Source organism: Myiozetetes cayanensis, unplaced genomic scaffold (assembly GCF_022539395.1).
Source record: "Myiozetetes cayanensis isolate MyiCay16 unplaced genomic scaffold, myiCay2020 scf19, whole genome shotgun sequence".
NCBI lineage: Eukaryota > Metazoa > Chordata > Aves > Passeriformes > Tyrannidae > Myiozetetes > Myiozetetes cayanensis.
The window spans coordinates 2663985-2677894 of NW_026087400.1; the positions used below are offsets into that span (position 1 = coordinate 2663985).

General features: G+C 65.7%; 5 protein-coding genes across 7 annotated transcripts; 2 read left to right on the forward strand and 3 right to left on the reverse strand.

Annotated features, from left to right (window-relative positions):
• Nucleotides 1-38: 38 nt before the first annotated feature.
• Nucleotides 39-2206, reverse strand: SNX21 (sorting nexin family member 21). Of its 2 annotated transcripts, none has more exons than XM_050313987.1 (3): nt 1741-2206; nt 1431-1585; nt 39-1134 (listed from the first exon to the last, which is right to left on the reverse strand). In XM_050313987.1, exons 1-3 carry the CDS (start codon nt 2009-2011, stop codon nt 463-465), a joined length of 1098 nt encoding a protein of 365 aa, XP_050169944.1. In that variant the 5' UTR covers nt 2012-2206; the 3' UTR covers nt 39-462. The 2 variants fall into 2 exon arrangements, with proteins under 2 accessions (XP_050169944.1, XP_050169943.1); XM_050313986.1 differs by having other exon boundaries at nt 1726-2206.
• A 234-nt stretch (nt 2207-2440) lies between these two features.
• TNNC2 (troponin C2, fast skeletal type) lies at nt 2441-5531 on the forward strand. Its single transcript, XM_050314026.1, has 7 exons — nt 2441-2465; nt 2620-2723; nt 4717-4768; nt 4864-5007; nt 5094-5208; nt 5285-5421; nt 5500-5531. The coding sequence occupies exons 1-7, from the start codon at nt 2441-2443 to the stop codon at nt 5529-5531; spliced, it is 609 nt and encodes a 202-aa protein (XP_050169983.1).
• An 809-nt stretch (nt 5532-6340) lies between these two features.
• Nucleotides 6341-7244, forward strand: LOC126639260 (regulator of G-protein signaling 9-binding protein-like). Its single transcript, XM_050313920.1, has 2 exons — nt 6341-6620; nt 6733-7244. Exons 1-2 carry the CDS (start codon nt 6428-6430, stop codon nt 7164-7166), a joined length of 627 nt encoding a protein of 208 aa, XP_050169877.1. The 5' UTR covers nt 6341-6427; the 3' UTR covers nt 7167-7244.
• Nucleotides 7245-7421: 177 nt separating this feature from the next.
• On the reverse strand, nt 7422-8949 carry UBE2C (ubiquitin conjugating enzyme E2 C). Its single transcript, XM_050313797.1, has 6 exons — nt 8564-8949; nt 8454-8481; nt 8263-8349; nt 7895-8099; nt 7719-7778; nt 7422-7572 (listed from the first exon to the last, which is right to left on the reverse strand). The coding sequence occupies exons 1-6, from the start codon at nt 8662-8664 to the stop codon at nt 7514-7516; spliced, it is 540 nt and encodes a 179-aa protein (XP_050169754.1). The 5' UTR covers nt 8665-8949; the 3' UTR covers nt 7422-7513.
• A 297-nt stretch (nt 8950-9246) lies between these two features.
• DNTTIP1 (deoxynucleotidyltransferase terminal interacting protein 1) lies at nt 9247-13720 on the reverse strand. 2 transcript variants are annotated; one of them, XM_050313627.1, is made up of 13 exons: nt 13587-13720; nt 13437-13507; nt 13186-13282; nt 12928-13026; nt 12374-12442; nt 11977-12033; nt 11684-11745; nt 11194-11239; nt 10676-10734; nt 10434-10494; nt 10042-10113; nt 9749-9804; nt 9247-9447 (listed from the first exon to the last, which is right to left on the reverse strand). In XM_050313627.1, the coding sequence occupies exons 1-13, from the start codon at nt 13671-13673 to the stop codon at nt 9309-9311; spliced, it is 975 nt and encodes a 324-aa protein (XP_050169584.1). In that variant the 5' UTR covers nt 13674-13720; the 3' UTR covers nt 9247-9308. The 2 variants fall into 2 exon arrangements, with proteins under 2 accessions (XP_050169584.1, XP_050169585.1); XM_050313628.1 differs by lacking the exon at nt 10042-10113.
• Nucleotides 13721-13910: the final 190 nt, after the last annotated feature.

The window sequence follows — 13910 nt, forward strand, 5'->3', positions numbered from 1 at the left end:
GCCCTGGGGGCATGGGGTGGAATAGACAGAGCAGGCACTTTGCTCTTCTTCCTGCCAAGACTTTATTTAATAAAGTCCTTTTTATTATATAAGTTTTATGGGAAGTTCCCGGCAAGAGCCCCAAACCCTGCCAGAAGCCTTCCCGTTCCCTTGTGCGCTGCCAGTACGTCCCAGCTAAAGTCCCAGCCACTCCAGGATCCCCCACAGAGGGGGAGTGGCTCCAGCAATGTCACTGTGGGTGGTGGACCTCCGTGAACCCCTGTGAGCACCCGGTCCCACCAGACAGACTAACCACAGAGAAAGTGCATTGAAGAGGCAGCTCCAGGCATGGGCCGTGCTGCCATGGGAATGTGGTGCTGCCCCCCTGCCACATCCCCACTCGTGGCATTGCCCTGCTCCCGGTCACCATGGGTGCGAGCCCCCGCAGCCCCTGCCCTCCTGCCCATGCAGGCACGGGCTGCTTCACTCCAGAGGCTCCTTGATCAGGCACTCCTTCAGGGAGGGCTGCTGCTGCAGGGGCAGCCCAGCCTCCCGCAGGTCCTGCAGCCGGGCCTCCGAGCGCCGCTTGTCCTTGCCCACCTTCCAGGCCAGGTGGACGTGGGCCTGCAGGAAGGGCCCCAGCAGCGGGTGGCTGCCCTGGGCCTCCAGCAGCTGCAGCGCCTGCTCACAGCAGCTGTGGGCCTCGCCGAGCTGGTCCAGCTCCTGGTGGCACACGGCCAGCCCAGCCAGCGTCAGGAGGAAGCGGCCGGAGCTGCAGACCCCCAGCCGGTCCTGCAGCCGGTAGGCGTTGGCCCAGGTGGCCAGGGCCTCGCGGTACATGCCGGTGCAGGTGAGGCGCTGCGCGGCCCGCAGGTCCGGCAGGAAGAAGAACTCGAGGAACTCAGGGGAGCGGCGGATCTCGTCGATGGAGTGCAGGTGGGACAGGAACTGCTCGAAGGCTCGGCTCCGCTTGGCGATGGTCTCGGCGGTGAAGTTCCGGCGCAGTCTCTTCCTGGGGAAGGCGATGCCGGCCATGTCGCAGCCGAAGCGGCAGCGCAGGCGGCGGTTCAGCTGCTCGAAGTCCGAGTAGCGCCGGGCGATGGTGGCGGGGGCCTTGTCAAACTGGCCGGTGCGGATCAGGTAGATGGTGTAGAGCTGCAGGGGAGCCGGGTGTCAGCCCTTGCCTCGGGCATGCTGCTCCTGGGGCCGGCAGAGCCGGGTGTGTGGCCACAGAAGGGCCGGGGGGGTTTGCCCGGGCAGGAGGGAGTGGGCTGGGCTGCCACAGCACCCACCAGTGATAGTTACCTGAGGCTCATCTGAGCCGCCAGCACCATCCAAGCAGCACGGGGAAAGAGAGAGAAATAAGCGCCAGCCCCTTGGGACCCCTGCCCCGGGGGAAATCCAAACCCACACCCACCCTGTGCCCGCCCAGCCATGCCGGGCTCACTCACCACGTACTTGGAGGAGCGCTCGCTGACCACGCTGGCGCTGGTGACCTCGAAGAGCAGCCGCTGCGGTGCCAGGCTGCCCCGCGACCTCCGCCACAGCTCCTGCAGCTGCCGGGTCAGCAGGCTGCCGCCGGGGCGCTCCGCCGCGGGGCCCCACTCTGTGCCGGGAGAGGGGTGTCACTGCCCAGCGTGGGGACAGGGCTCTGCCAGCCCCCCGACACCTCCGGGCTGCCCGGAGTGCAGCCCCGGGGTGCTGCTGCCCTGGGGAAGCGGGGTCACCCCAGTCCCCCCAGCTCACCGCCCCAGCACTCGCCTCCGTCCTCTGCGCCTGCTGCCGCCCCCTGCGCCTGCGGCGGCTCCTCCAGCTCGTCGCTAGCTCCGTCCTCCTCCTCCTCCTCCTCCTCGTCCTCGTGGCTGGTGAAGCTCAGGGTGCCGCTGAGGCGCGTCGACAGCCCCTCGGTGTCGTCCTCCAGCTCCGAGCTCTCCGGGCAGTCCTCGGCCTCGCCGCCGCCTCCCGCCGGCTCCTCCCGGCCGCCCTCGCCGGCCAGCGCGTGCCGCAGCCGGTGCAGGATGCGGGCGGCCATCGCTGCCCGGGGGTCCGGGCCGACTCCCCGACACGGCGGGGCGGGGGGCTGCCCACCGCGGCACGGCCCCGCGCGGGGACAGCCCGGCCCCGGGGCACCCCGCGCTGCTGCCCCCGCCCCGCTCCCTTCGCGCTGCCCCGGACCGGGCCGGGCCGAGCCAGGCGGTGCCGAGCGATGGCTGCTCCGCCACGGCTCGTCCCGGGATCCTCCCTGCGCGGCTCCGCCTCCGCCGGGAACCCGGATCGGGGTGGCGGAGCCGGCACCGCCCGGCACGGCCGGGATCGGGATCGGCCCCTGCGGCACCGCCCGGCACGGTCGGGATAGGCCACTCTGGCATCTCTTGGCACGATCGGGTCAGAGACAGGGCTCAGCCCGGCGCTGCCCGCAGCCCCTGCCCGCTGCCGCAGCCGGTGCTGCCGGGTGTCCGCGATGTCCCGGTCGGACCGAGCCCCTGGTACCCGCCCTGGGGCCACAGGAGCCCGCACTGAGGTGCCCATCACTGTGGGATCCCAGGGTCTTGATACCCCATATCCTGGTACCCCAGTAGCCTGGCACCCCAGTATCCTGACATCCTGGTACCCCAACGCCCGTGTACCCTGGTACTCCAGACGCAGGCTCCCGATTCCCCTGGGCTGCTGCCCAGTCGGACATCCCCCCGGCCACCCTGGCACCCGCCACCCTGGCCCCAGGCAGCCTCGCCACGCGCCCTGTGGTCAGGCTTCACCCTCGGTGCTCGTCCGGCCTTTTTTAGTGCCCGCCCGCTCACTCCTCACCACTTCCTTGGGAATGTCTATTAATATCGAGGAAGCAGCCCAGCTGCTGCCATCACTCTGCCCTGCTTGCCCGCTGTGCCCTGCTCCAGCACCCCGGGACCCCTGCGCTCCCCTGGGCAAGGTGGAATGCGCGGGGGGCTCGGCTTGTGCAGTACCCAGGTCTCACCCAAGGAATGGGGTTCCCAGCAAAACCACAAGCCACAGAACCCCTGTGTGTCCCTGTCACTGGGAGCTTATGGGACAGGAATCTGTCAGCCTGACCCCACTGCAGCCCTGAGGCTCGGAGCACCGCAGGGCACGGGCCACTTGGCTAGTGTGTCCCCAGGGCCACCAGCCCCAGCCGGCCCTGGCAGCGGTGGCTGGCACGGGATGCACGTGTGGGGGCAGAGCCTTCGAGGAGGCACTGGGCATAATTCCCACTCCCCTGAAGCACGGAAAGACAGAGCCTTTTCCGGACCCAGGTGCCAATGCGCTGGAGACCCCAAACCACAGGGCTTATTTTCCAAAATCCTCCAGGGACTTTGTGCCCCAGGTCCCACTGGGGATCCTTTCCTCACCTGGGGCAGGGGGTTACAGCATGGCTCTGCCTTGGGTCCCCAGAGCAGTAAATGGGGGTGCAGGAGAGGGATGCTGTTCCAAGGAAGCCCAGGTTCAGGCTGGGAGCCTGTCCCAGGCAGGGTTGCAGGTCTGGGGGGGCACTGGGTGATGGTTTGTGCCCCCCCGGGTGCAGGGGGGACCCTGACCCCCTTGCCTGGGGGATGCTGACAGCTCCAGGGCTATTTTTAACCCCCTCATTGCTGAGTTGCCCCGGGCAGGAGGTGCTATGGGGGTGGGCAGAGCCGCTCTCCTGCCACAGCTCCAGTGTCCCTCCTGGAGGGCTTGAATTTCCATCCCAGCCTCAGCACCACGTTAATCCCAGCCCTTGGCCAATAAAGCTTTGGCTAAATTAGGTAAAGGCGCCAGTAGCCAGTGAGCAGAGCCGGGTGCTGCCAGGTGCTGATAGGCTGGGAGGGCCGAGGGGCAGCAGCTGGGGGCACAGCCCACAGAGGGGACGCTACAAATTGGGGTGCCAGGGATACCTCGGTGCTTCTGGGAGTTCCTGCTGCAGGAGCCGGCGATTCTCTGGGGGTGGGAAGCACAGTAAATTCCCACGATGGTAAGAGCCCCTGTGTGTTGTGTGCTTTGTGCTGTGTGCCAGGATGAGACCTGATCGGGCAGGAGGCATCAGGCACCGCCTGCTTCAGGGGATCTGGGCTGTGGAGGTGCCTCTGTGAAGGGCAGCGGGGAGAGAGTCCCCAGGGCTGGGCTGACCGTGGCGGTGAGGGCAGGAAGGCGTTGGGGAGGTGCAGGGTCCCCCCAGGACATGCCTGGGGGACACCGTGTGGCTGCCCAGGGTGTGCGGGTTCCCGGGGACTCAGTCCTGTCCGGAGCTCAGGGCTGTGCAGGGGTGGCAGTGGGTGGCTGAAAGCCGAGCGCTGGGTCATACGACACGGTGTCACCGACACGGTGTCACCGCCGGCTCCACGGCCAGCCTGCGCCTCCAGGAGAAACTCGATCAGGGCCGACAGGTGCCGCGGCTCCAGCTCCGATGAGCCCTACAAGGGGAGCTGAGGAGATCCCAAAAATAGCGCTGCGTGCCTAGGATGCCGAGGCTGCACAACAGCGACCATGGCCCCTACACCATGGAGCCCCCCACATGGTGGGGGACCTGGGCAGGCGGCTCCCTGCAGCCCGCCATGCTCATGGATACCCAGGAGGCACTGTAACCGTGGGGATTGCTGAGGGCTGTGGCTCGGCCAGCACAGCATCATCCTGCAGCAGGGCAAGGGCTCTCCCCACAGCCCCACGCTGTCAGGCCACGCTGTGCAAGGGGGCTCTGGCCTGATGACCCGATGGGGTGGCCACAATGTCCCCTTCTCCTTTGTCTCACAGACGGACCAGCAGGCAGAAGCCCGCGCCTTCCTCAGCGAGGAGATGATTGCGGGTGAGCGCAGGGGCAGTGGGGAGAGGGCCCAGACACGGCCATGGTGTGCGGCCTGGCTCTGCCCCACTGCCTGGCCCTGACCTCCCTCTCCACAGAGTTCAAAGCCGCCTTTGACATGTTTGATGCTGATGGCGGTGGAGACATCAGCACCAAGGAGTTGGGGACAGTGATGAGGATGCTGGGCCAGAACCCCACCAAAGAAGAGTTGGATGCCATCATTGAAGAGGTGGACGAGGATGGTGAGCAGCCCTTGGTGGTGGGTGGCAGGGGTGAGCACTGAGCACTGGCTGGGCAGCCTGACCTGTGCTTGGCTCCCTCCCTGCAGGCAGCGGTACCATCGACTTCGAGGAGTTCTTGGTGATGATGGTGCGCCAGATGAAAGAGGATGCCAAGGGCAAGTCTGAGGAGGAGTTGGCCAACTGCTTCCGCATCTTCGACCGGTGAGTGGGGGGGTGAAGTGGCCGGTCCTGCCTGCAGAAGTGAGCAAGGTCACATCTCACCCTCTCCCTCCTTCAGGAATGCAGATGGGTTCATTGACATTGAGGAGCTGGGTGAGATCCTGAGGGCCACCGGGGAGCCCGTCACCGATGAGGACATAGAGGACATGATGAAGGACTCAGACAAGAACAACGACGGCCGCATCGACTTTGATGGTGAGCAGCAGCCCTGGCCGGGCGCCTGTGCTGTGCACTGGGGCAGGGCTGTGGGCTGAGGCTGCCCCTCTCTTGCAGAGTTCCTGAAGATGATGGAGGGTGTGCAGTAAGGGACCAGACATTCCTCAGGCCAGCTGCTGCACCCAGCCCCGCTCCCCCCCTGCCCAGGGAGCAGCAGCTCCACAGCACCTGGCCCCCGGCACCGGCTGGGACCCTGCTCCGTGCCAGGGCCTCGGTCTCATCCCACCGCCGGCGGCTGAGCTTTTCCTCCCATCTGTCACCTGTGGCTTTGGTTCAAGCCTCAATAAAAGAGGAAAGGCTTGAGTTGCTGGTGCAGAACTTCACTAGGGGTGCATGGGGACAGGGCTGTGGCACTGCATCCCTGCCCTGCTCCCCAGGGAGGGGAACATGCCTGGCTGGTGCCCTATGCCCTGTGGGCAAGCTCATACCAAAGGCTGTGCCAGAGGGGCAGCAGAGGGCTGTGGTTCCCACGGGCTCTTGGGCAGGTGCCAGCACTGAGCTCAGAGTTTCCGTTCAGAGCAGCTGGTTCACACGCCAGCGGGTGAGGGAGCACAGCCCCAGCCCCAAGGGACCTTCTCTGGGGACGGACTGTGGGACCACAGGGGTTCTAGGGAGCCACTACCACCTGCCCCACTGGGACCCGCATCTCCCACCCTAAGGACTGGCTTACAAGGTGGAGGGGCAGTACCAGCCCCCTCTCTGCAGGGTCAAGGGGACAGTGGAGTTCTCTGCATCTGGACAGGCTGTGCCAGCCTGCTGGACAGCACAGCTCCCTGGGGACACACCGGGGCGGAGCACAGCAGGGAGGGGATGAGGGGAACACAGTCCCCAGCTAGCGTGGGTGGGACCGTGGGACCATCAGCAGTGCAGCTGGCAGGACACAGCTCAGAGCCAGCGCAGCGCTGTGGCACAGGGAAACTAAAACCCTAGGAGGGCCAGAGACCACCCTGGGCATCCTGACCCTGCCCTGTTCTCACGGGGAGCGATGGCACCAGGCAGAAGGGACGGGTGTCGCGGGTGGGGGGCGGTCGGGACATGTGCAGCAGCACAGGCTGCACTCTGCAAGGCCACAGCCGGACACCGGCAGCTGGTGCTGCAGCTTGGGGGCAGCGCTGACAGCCCTCGGCTGCGCGAGGAGCGGCGCAGGAGGAGCACAGAGGCTCGTGAGCTCAGCACTGGTAAGGAGGGGGCTGCTACACGGGGCAGCAGGCACAGAGCCCCCCTGGATGCCCCCCTAGGGCCACAGAGGGGCTCTAGTGCTGCCGTGGCTTAGTGTCCCCTGTCGGGCAGGGCTGCGGCGGGTGCTGCTGGCAGGGGTGAGGCAGGCACCAGCGAGCCCCCGGGAGCGGCGGGAGCTGGAGCGGCTGTGGGTGCTCTTCCTCTCAGCTCTGGAGCTCTTCCTGCAGGACCTACGCAGAGCCCACCACCTCTGTCAGCTGTTCTCCATGCAAGAGGGTGGCGTGGCCCCGCTGCGCACTGGGATGGGGGGCTGGGGGCTGCCTGGGCGGCGAGGGGGGGGTCCCACGCTGCCCCCAGCTGCCCAGGGCTTAGAGGAAGAGATCGAGCAGGTGAGGGCCATGCTGGCAGAGATGGAGAGCGGAGCCAACATTCCACCATGGACGGTGGAAGCCACGGAGACCACGCAGCCAGCAGGGATAGGTGGCACTGCAGCCAGGGGGGCTTGGGCAGGGCCCTGCACTGGGCACTGCTGTGGGGTGCTCTGAAGGGGAGGCCAGGAAGCAGCAAAGCTGGCACCCACTGTCACAGAGCTGGGTACAGGGTTAGGGTTAGTCCCCAGCCCCCTGTCGGTGCATTGCTGGGGGCTGCCCCTACCCTGCAGAGGGAATGGGACCACTCCGGGCTCCCCAAATGTTGATAGAGCCCATTACTTGATGGGGGGTCACATCCCTGCTCACACTTGCAGAACCCCCTGCAGAAGTCATAAATGTGCATTTATTTATACATTAACCGTGGCTCGGACTGCAACATTAATTTAAAAACAGCCTATGATACAGAACGCGGGGGGCGCTGGGCAGGGGTGGGGGGGATGGTGGGAGGGTGGTGGTGATGGTCAGGTCTCCTGGCCCTTGGCCTGCTTGTTGTACGTCTCCCTCACGTACTTCTTGTAGGCTGAGAAGAGAGGGGGCACATGGTGATGAGGGTCCCGGGGCAGCTGCCAGGGCTGGACAGGCAGTGGGACACAGCAGGGCTGGGGGCTGTGCTTGCTGCCCATCCCAGTGGGGAAGGGGTAGGGAGGTTCTGTCCCAGGCACTCACCGACTTGGTTCTTCCAGAGCTCGGCTGCGTGTGTGTTCAGGGGGCTCTCGATGTTCGGCTCTGAAAACAGGGGCTGGGTCAGCCGGTGGGGTGACTCGGACACCTCAGAGCCCTGCTGTGGGCAGGGGATCCCCACCCCCACCATCACCCCAGGGCAGTGCAGTTGTGGGACCCACCTGCCAGCAGGCTCTGGACAGAGAGCAGGATGGTGCGGACGTCGTAGAGGGCCGACCACTTTTCCTTGAGGATGTCGAGGCAGATGTTGCCCTGGGTGTCGACGTTGGGGTGGTAGCAGGGGGTCAGGAACCGCACGGTGGGCGCCGTGTAGGGGTACCCGCTGGGGAACTCCAGCGACAGCTTGTACCGCAGCTCCTCGTAAGGCTGCGGATGGGAGTGACAGGGGCAGGAATCAGGGGGGTGGGGGGGGAAGACTCGGGGGAAAAAGTTGCACAGGGGGAGCAGAGGACTGGGACCATCCTCATCTAAAAGGAGGAGGGTGGAATGGGGTCAGCCTTCCCCCCCAGCCCGGGATCCCGCCTCTCACCGTGCCGGCGGCGCCGTCAATGGTTCCAATCCACTTGAACAAGTTGTCGGACTCGGGGAAGGCGGAAATGCCTTTGTCACCGGACATCTGCGGGGCAGCACGTCAGGGCGGCCCGGGACAGCTCGAGACCCTCCCGCCCCGGCATCCCCAAACCCCGACTCGGCTCCAGGACCCTCTGCGACCCCACTCACCATCAGCGCCATCAGCTCCTGCTGCAGCCTGCGGAGGAGGGAAGAGCACGTTACCGGCCGGCCCGGCGGGGCAGCCCCCGCCCGCAGCCCCGGTTCCCATCCCCGCTCACCTCTTCCCCACCGCGCCGCGGGCCGGCGTGGCTCCCGTTTCGGCCGCTTTGCGAGCGGCTGCGCTGGACACGGCGGCGGGGTCGGCGTTCTGCGAGGCCATGGCGGCTCCGGGGGCACCGACGGGCGCACCCGCCTCCTCCGCCGCTGGGTTACGAGCTGGACGCGGCTCCCCCTCCCGGGCGGCGCCGCACCGGGGTCTGCCCGCTCCCTCCTTCCTGCGCTCGGGGCAGGACTCGGGCCCCGCTGCGGCTCTCCCGGTGCCGAGCGGTGGCGCGGGTTCTTCCAGTGGAACTCACCGGTGCGGCGGCGCTCGGGGCGGTGCAGAACGCTCTGCGGACACCCCGGTGCAGCAGCAGCGGCTCGGCCCCAGTCCCGGTCCGGTCCGATCCGATCTGATCCGTCCCCGGCCCGATCGTCCCGCACGGCCCCGCCCGCTCCGCGCCCCGTTTGAATGTGTCCGCGTGCGGCCGCCCCGCCAATCAGCGCGCAGCCCCGTTCGAGCCGCCCAATCACCGCCCGCCGGCGATGCGGCTCCCACGGTAACGGCCGGCGGCTGCTGATTGGCCGCCGGGTCCGACGCACCGCGCCGTGATTGGCCACTGCCCGCCGAGGGATGGGCCGCGCGTCCCGTAGACCCTTAAAGGGCCAGACGCCCCTCCCCGGTGCGCAGGAGGCGGTGAGGTGGGTGCGAAGCGGATTTATTGGGAAGGTGGGGAAAAAGATGTGCTCGAGGGGTGCGAGGCCTCAGGGCTCGGGGGGGTCCTCGGGGGGCGGCGCGTCCCCCCCGCGGCGAAGCGTCTCCATGTGTTTCTGCATCTTCTCCGTCATCCAGGCCGGCGGGATGAAGGGCTTCAGCTCCTCCAGCCGCAGGTCCACCGAGTCCCTTGGGAGGGAAGGGGGTGAGGCAGAGGGAACCTAAACCCACCATGGACCCCAACCAGTACCAAGCCCAAACCCACCATGGACCCTGGCATCCACTATGGACCAACCACAACCAGTACTGTGCCCAAACCTACCACAGATCCCCAAACAGCACCAAGCCCACCAACCCTTGACATCAAGCCACCCAGCTGGCATGGAACACGGTTCATCCAGCACATGGCTCCCATGCAGTAGGGGAGGGATGGTGGGGGCCCCCAGGGAAGGAGCCCCAGGCACAGCAGCATCTCTGCTTTGGTCCTCACCTGTAATCCTCACTGGCAGCCAAATCCCGAATGTCCTCTTCGATGAGGAGATAAGCCTGTGGCACAAGGTGGGGGACACCTCAGGGCACCCGCGAGGGGTGGCTGAGGCAGCACCTCCCCCTTCCCACCTGGCCAGCGCTGTCTGATCCAGCTGTGCCCCCCAGGGGCAGGGGATGGACCCCGGGGGCAGCTGTGCCCCCGTGCCCTGCCTGACCTCGTGCCGCAGCCGCCTGTGCCGCGGCTCCTCTGCCCGTGCTGGCCCTGCGGCGGGCCCTGCGCCCGGCCGTACTCACCATCTTGCCCCCAGTGGCCCTCATGTGCTGCTGCTCTGCCAGCCAGTGCTTATCCTGCGGGTCGGCCGCGTACTGCAATAAAGCAGCGAGGGCCGAGCTGAGCACGGGCTGCAGACCCTGGGCTCAGGCCCCCCGTCCTGCGGGACGCTGTGCCCCCCACGCGCTGCCCGCCGGGGGAGCGCTCGGCTCCGCTCCGCCTGCCCCGCTCCAGCCTCAGCCCCGGCTCCGGCAAAACCCGCCGCGTCGGCTCCCGTTCCGCGTGCTAGCCAAGACCTTGGGAATGTGATCCGAGATAACAAAAAACGAGGGGCGAGGGGGAGGGAGTGAACGAGTGAGCCAGAGCGCGCGCGCCCCCCGTTCCCATGGGAAACTGTCCAGCCACGGCGTCTGACCTTAAAGAGGTGGGGATGCTTGATGTAGAGCCGCCCTCTTGTTCCTCCCATCCCGAGAGCTCTGCAAGAGGAAGACGAGGGGTGTCAGGGCTGCTGGGAGGGCGGCTGCAGTGGCATGGGGACACCCCTCTCCTCCCCAAGCCCTTCCTACTGCTTTGGAGGCAGAGAAGCGAAGTGACGGGAGGAGTGCCACGGGCTCCTGCCTGGGGACACCACCCTCCATCGACAGGGCCGTTCCTTACTTGTTTGCTCGAGATCCCAGCACAAAGGTTGTGGTTTCAGTCAGTCGGGATGGATCCCACTACAGAGCAATTGGAAAAGGGGCAGCATTAGAAATGAAGCTGGTGCCGGCCACGCTCCATGAGCCTCAGCTCTCGGACAGGGAACCTCAGAGCTGCTCCTGGCCTGGGAGGTAGGGAGCTGGCCACAGACCTCCAGCCTTCCGCAGGGCAGAGACGTTACATTCCATTCTGGGCTGATCTAAGCAGTTTCCCTTGTGGGAAACACTTGTGGGATTCTCCTGGCTACTCCTGCTCTCCCCAGGTCTCCCTCAGCAGCACCACACTGCACAGCTACAGGCTACGGTGCCTGGGGAGACCAGCAAAGGCCTCCGGGCACTTCGCTCCTCGTCTTGCCCCCTCCCACCACCCCAGGGCCCTGTCGGGGCAGAGCACAGCCTGCATTGTCCTGTGCTCCTGCAGCTGCAGGCAGGAGCAAAGGGGAGGAGAGGGGGAGCCCAGCAGCGTTGGCCAGCCAATACCTTTGGTCCATCCCTTCTCACAGGCTCAGAGACTTTGAGCTTCCACCTGAGGGGAAGAAAAATGGGGTAAGAACGAGGCCCTGCAGAACCAGCACAGTCACCACCAGCAGCAGGGAGTGAGCCCCAGCCCCTCCAGATCCACCCGTGTTCACACCTTCCATCCCCCCAGTGCCCAGCTCTGGACCCTCAGCTCTGATGCACGTTCTCCTCTCCTGTCTGCCCAGATCCCACCCCTCCTGTGCCTCACTGCTCGCTCTGAATGGTCCATCTGGATCTTTTCACCCTTTTGGACCTCTTTAAAACCTTCTTGAAGGTCTTTGCCTTCTGGAGGGCCGCACCTCAATCTAAGGCCCCTCCCTGCCTCCAGAACTCCCATCGCCTCTCCGCAGGAGGGAAGGAGATTATGGGGTTTCTGTGCCTCCCCCATTTGGGCAGCCTCATTCCCCCTGCCCTCCCCGAACAGGGGCTCTAGCTCAGGACTGGTACTCACGCTGCCATGCCCGAGACCCCGCGGTCGTTCGACAGGCTCTGTCCTGGAGGCCGCCCCTTTCTCTGCATGGAAGAAACCCTTCTGTGACTCGGCTGTGCTGGCTCAGGGAACCCTCTCAGTGACCCTCCCCATCCCAGAGAAGCTGCTCCTTTTGTCACAGGCACAGAGCAAGCACTTCCCAGGCCTCGCAAACGCTGCCTGTGCATCTGCACGCAGTCATACGGTGGGAATGGCCAGGAAGGAGGACCAGACTTGCCGAAACATAAAATCCCTCGTGCAGAAAACCCTCACACCTTTTTGGGAACGGGACTCCCTCGACGGCTCAGCTCCTCATCCATCTGTCGGGCACGCTGGAAGAGGAAGGGCAGTGGGATGAGAAGGGCCCTTCTCCCCTCCTGGTCGTGTGGGGCCTCCTGCATCCCAAAGGCCAGGTAAATGCTGACCCCCTCTCCTCTGCAGGTAAACACTGATCCCAGCCCATGATGGTGAGCAGCACCACACCATAAGCAGCACCTGCACCTGAGCTTCTCCTTGCCCTGCACTCCCTCACAGCCCAACATCCCCTGCTCTGCCTCTGAATTGCTGTGCTGGAGAACAAGAAGAGGCAGAGAAAAAAAGGGATTCCAACCCTTCTCTTCCTCCCAGCTCTTACAAGTCATTTAAGCCTCCGGGTACAATCACAAAGTTTACCTTCGTCCCTGCCTGCTCATGGGGCAACCTGGGAACCACTTTTTTGCCGTCGGAGAACAGCAGTTTGGCCTGCAAGAAGAGAAAGAAGGTTCCAGGGATTCTGGGCTCGGAGAGGGCCCCACCAGCAACCCCCATCTCCATGTATCTGCCTGAAAGCCCTGCACCAGCTCTGCTTTTGGAGCGCTATTAGGCCGTGTTCCACAGATGGCCAGATGCAAAAGCACAATCTGAGCATCATAACTCTGGTCAACTGGCAAAAGAGCAAGTTGTGAAAGGAAAAAAATCCTCCCTCGCACCACCAGGACCCTCTGATGGGTGCTGGGGGCTGGTCTCTGCGGGATGTCTAGCTGTGTGCCATGTTCTGACAGCAGCAGTGAAAAGTGGCAGCATGAGCTGCCCAGCCCAGACCACTCCCCTCTTCCCAGTGAGAATGAATCCCAGCACAGCAGCCACACAAGGGCTGTGGATGTCCCCTCACAGTGATAGCAAAGCTGTTGAGAAGGACACATCCTGGTCAGGCTGCTCTGCCCAAGGAACCCCTTGCCAGCACCCACCTGCTCCAGGCAGCTCCGACAGGTCTCCTGGATGAGCTGCTCTGGGTCCACCTCCTCCCCAACATTATCACGCACGTTGATTGCTGCTGTCTGGAAAAACTGGAGAGGAGAAGGCAGGAGAGGGTGAGAGCCTGTGCAGCCAGGCAGTGTTGGGGCAGGCACAGGGCCCAGCTCCGCACAGACTGGTGCGACAGCCTCGGTGACAGCCCAGGTGTCCCCGCACACCTTCATGTCCCCACCACCGTGCCCTGCACTCACCTTCATGTACTTGTTGAAGACGCCCCGGATCTCCTCGTTGATGCTGGGCTGCAGCACGGCGCGCAGCAGGTCCATGGACACGCTCGGGTCCGTGAAGCTGCGGGTGGAGGGGTCAGGCGGGGGGCGCAGGAACCCCCTGCCCCATCCCGCTCTAACCCAGATCCTCCCCCCGGCCCGGTGCCCGGCCCAGTCCCGCTGTCCCACCCTTCCCCTCGCCCCGCCGCCTGCCCTGCCCGCCCACCCCGCCCTACCTGGTGGTCATCTGGGAGCGCCGCCCGCGCCGCTGAACCTGCCGGTGCTTGATCATGATGTTCCAGGGGCTCTGCGGGACACACGCGTCAGCCGCGGCACCGCCGCCCCCCGGCCCGGCCCGGCCCGGCCCGGCCCGGCCCCCGCCTCACCGTGCTGACCACCTGCTCCTCCGCATCGCCAGGGCCCTCCTCGCCCGGCGGCCCCGGCTGCTGCTCCGCGTCGCGGGCGGCGCCCATGGCCCCGCTCCCGGCTGCGGCTGCGAGCGCCGGATGCGCGGGGATCCCGCGCTACATCATCGGGCCCCGACGGATGTGACGGCGCTGCCCCGGCAACGGGGCCGCTCCCAGCTCCCAATCCTCGTTTCCCGAAGCCCTAAACTCACCCTGTCCCACCCTGAACAGGACCTGTGGAGCTGGTGGAGCTGGTCGCGCGTGGCCCCTGCCCCTGAGAGCCGAGTACTTGAAGCTGCAGGA

Excerpts from the sequence above, each read along its gene's own strand:
- SNX21 (XM_050313986.1), bottom strand. The coding sequence starts at position 2,011 with ATGGCCGCCCGCATCCTGCACCGGCTGCGGCACGCGCTGGCCGGCGAG. Across the intron at positions 1,586-1,725 it reads CGGAGGCGAGTGCTGGGGCG|AGTGGGGCCCCGCGGCGGAG; the intron begins GTGAGCTGGGGG and ends CTCCCGGCACAG. Across the intron at positions 1,135-1,430 it reads AGCGCTCCTCCAAGTACGTG|CTCTACACCATCTACCTGAT; the intron begins GTGAGTGAGCCC and ends GCTCCCCTGCAG.
- TNNC2 (XM_050314026.1), top strand. The coding sequence starts at position 2,441 with ATGTCCCGGTCGGACCGAGCCCCTG. Across the intron at positions 5,008-5,093 it reads TGAAGAGGTGGACGAGGATG|GCAGCGGTACCATCGACTTC; the intron begins GTGAGCAGCCCT and ends CCCTCCCTGCAG. Across the intron at positions 5,422-5,499 it reads CGGCCGCATCGACTTTGATG|AGTTCCTGAAGATGATGGAG; the intron begins GTGAGCAGCAGC and ends CCTCTCTTGCAG.
- LOC126639260 (XM_050313920.1), top strand. The coding sequence starts at position 6,428 with ATGGCACCAGGCAGAAGGGACGGGTGTCGCGGGTGGGGGGCGGTCGGG. Across the intron at positions 6,621-6,732 it reads GGCTCGTGAGCTCAGCACTG|GGCTGCGGCGGGTGCTGCTG; the intron begins GTAAGGAGGGGG and ends CCTGTCGGGCAG.
- UBE2C (XM_050313797.1), bottom strand. The coding sequence starts at position 8,664 with ATGGCCTCGCAGAACGCCGACCCCGCCGCCGTGTCCAGCGCAGCCGCT. Across the intron at positions 8,482-8,563 it reads CGCGGCGCGGTGGGGAAGAG|GCTGCAGCAGGAGCTGATGG; the intron begins GTGAGCGGGGAT and ends CCTCCTCCGCAG. Across the intron at positions 7,573-7,718 it reads GCTCTGGAAGAACCAAGTCG|CCTACAAGAAGTACGTGAGG; the intron begins GTGAGTGCCTGG and ends CTCTCTTCTCAG.
- DNTTIP1 (XM_050313627.1), bottom strand. The coding sequence starts at position 13,673 with ATGGGCGCCGCCCGCGACGCGGAGCAGCAGCCGGGGCCGCCGGGCGAG. Across the intron at positions 12,034-12,373 it reads ATGAGCAGGCAGGGACGAAG|CGTGCCCGACAGATGGATGA; the intron begins GTAAACTTTGTG and ends TTCCTCTTCCAG. Across the intron at positions 9,448-9,748 it reads GCTGCCAGTGAGGATTACAG|GGACTCGGTGGACCTGCGGC; the intron begins GTGAGGACCAAA and ends TTCCCTCCCAAG.